Source organism: Orycteropus afer, unplaced genomic scaffold (genome assembly GCF_000298275.1).
Source record: "Orycteropus afer afer isolate SDZICR_OR568_19922 unplaced genomic scaffold, OryAfe1.0 scaffold00046, whole genome shotgun sequence".
NCBI classification, from domain to species: domain Eukaryota; kingdom Metazoa; phylum Chordata; class Mammalia; order Tubulidentata; family Orycteropodidae; genus Orycteropus; species Orycteropus afer.
The window spans coordinates 381,756-384,108 of record NW_006921633.1 but is presented as its reverse complement, the minus strand read 5'-3'; the positions used below and the strand labels follow the sequence as shown (position 1 = coordinate 384,108).

Below are 2,353 nucleotides of genomic sequence, written 5' to 3'. Positions count from 1 at the left end.
GTTTTTCCTGAACTTGAATTGTAACCTGGTGCTTCCCTAATAAACCTCATAATCTGTGAGTTCTGTGTGGCCACTGCAGCGAATTATCGAACCCAGGAGAGAGGTGGTGGGTGCTTTGGGAGAACAGCTGGTGAAAGGGCTGGAGGGAGGCAGCATGTCTGGCCTTGCAGTAATAGGCCTTGGGTTACTGCTGGTAATCCTGTCATTTGGCCTCCTCGCCATTTTTGCAATGCCTTTAAGGCCCAAGAAGCCCTGGGCCCTGAGGCAGCCACCTTGAGACTATAGGGCTAAAGCTGACTGACAACAAACAGTAGAAAAAAAGAAACTGTGTCCTCATCACACTATTTAAGCCCAGCAATAAGTCTTGTTTAAAGGTCAACTTTTCCTACTAATATGGCCAATAAATTCTCTTTGTTGTTTTAGCCACTTTGGGGTAGGTTTCCTTTTGCTTGCCATCAAGGGAATCCTAAATGATACATGCCTCATAATCAGATTCCATTATAAAGGCAACAAAAAATGAGATACATTCACAATCAACAATAAACCTACCTGGTTACATCATTGACTTCAATTCATATATTCTAATTAAAGATATTGGGTAAAAACTCTCATGACCAAAAAAAAAAAAAAAAAACCAACTCTCATGACCTCACTTTTCTCATTTGGAATCAATTTCATTCCAAATCTGTATGTACAAATATAAGATCTGGAAGACATTCCACTCTGGCCCTTGGTTCACATGTATTCAGCGTTACTGAGTTTTCATCAGGATGGAACCCTTTCCTGATTATCAGGATAATTTCAGGGCAAAACATTCCCGAGTCTCAAGGTGGAGAACATCATAAAAGTTGGCTTCTAGGTATTCAAGGGAGTGAGAAATCACAAAATAAGAATGTATTCCCACTAATATTAATGAGTAAATGGCAAACTTACCTGTTACAGCATCCAATGTGCCCTCAACCAGATTAAACAACTGCTTTATAGATCTAAATCTTTATATGTGATACTAAACCAAGTTTGGTCACTCATACTAAGTACTTTATCATAACAGGTCAAGTCAATCAATATATCACAAGCACTAAGTACACAGATCAATTTATGTATGTTTAAGGTATAACGTTTCAATATTTTGAAACATAAAAATCTAGGCAAGCATGAAACAATTACAGATGCATCAAAAAGGAAAGAATTCTTTGTAACAAAGAGCAGCTCTTTCTGAGTTGCTATAAAACTCACTCTACAGAACTAACTCAATATATATAATGCATCTATGCTTAGAATCCCTTTGGCTGTTAGAATTGGCAGCTCTCCAAATATGGAACTGGCTATCTTAACAAAATGGTCAGCTTGCTCCCATGGGAAACGTGGAAGTAGAGGTAAGATGATCTTCAAACAGGGTAGCCATGTGGGTATGGGGTGGATGACTTTAGCGGGAACACCAAAGCCTTCTGGGCCCCAATGGGGTGTGAAGGATACTTACCTGCCAGAGCCTTGATGCGGGACCGCTCAAAGAGGCGCGCAGAACTGTTCTCGTTGTCCCAGTCATCCACATCCCAGCGGTTGTTGACATCGCTGTACTGCTGCTGGATTTCAATGTTGTCATAGTCTGTGGCTACTGTGGTCGTCATCTTGAACTGTTTCAGCTGCTCCTCCACATCAGCTCCTTCTTATGAGTTCTGTGAGAAAAAAAGGCAAGACATACTTAGATGTCCAAAGTGAGTACCAAACCAAACCAAACCCACTGCCATCGAGTTGATTCTGACTCCTAGTGACCCCCACTGGGTTTCCAAAGCTGTTAATCTTTACACAAGCAGACTGCCTCATCTTCCTCCCATGGAGCAGCTGGTAGGTTTGAACCACCAACCTTCTGGTTAGCAGACAAATGTCTCACCCACTATGCCACCAGAGCTCATCAAAGTGAGAGTACAGTACCCATGAAACTTACAGAATAAAACAATGACTTAGTCTAGACTAAGTCCTCTGCAGTCAGTTAAAATTGGTTTTGAACTTCAGCACTAACTCATAACATATGTGTGACCTTGGCCAAGTTATTTAACATCTCTGAGCCTCAGTTTCCCCAACCATGAAAGTGGAAGGATACTGTACAGGTTGTTGGGAAGACTGAAAGAGATAGCAGATGTCCAATAAATAGTGGACTTTTTCCTTCTTTTCTAAAGTTTAAATTTATAATTTTAAAGTTTTATCAGAGGTGGATCAACACCTATTTGGGGCTTCTGAATGAACTCATTTATTCCTACTATATGTCACCAGAAACTGTAATTTAGTGTCTCCTGAAAATTCATAAAATGTTATATAAGTGAACTGACAGACCACTTTATCTAAATATCTCAAT

General features: G+C 40.2%; 1 protein-coding gene across 1 annotated transcript in view; it reads right to left on the bottom strand.

The window, feature by feature from the left end:
• The window catches only part of SPTBN1 (spectrin beta, non-erythrocytic 1), a 185,338-nt gene extending 183,677 nt beyond the window's left edge, over positions 1 to 1,661 (bottom strand). The window contains exon 1 of the mRNA XM_007937990.2: positions 1,481 to 1,661. Coding sequence (XP_007936181.1) covers positions 1,481 to 1,628 — 148 coding nt within the window. The 5' untranslated portion in view covers positions 1,629 to 1,661. The remainder of the gene's footprint in view (positions 1 to 1,480) is intronic.
• Positions 1,662 to 2,353: the final 692 nt, after the last annotated feature.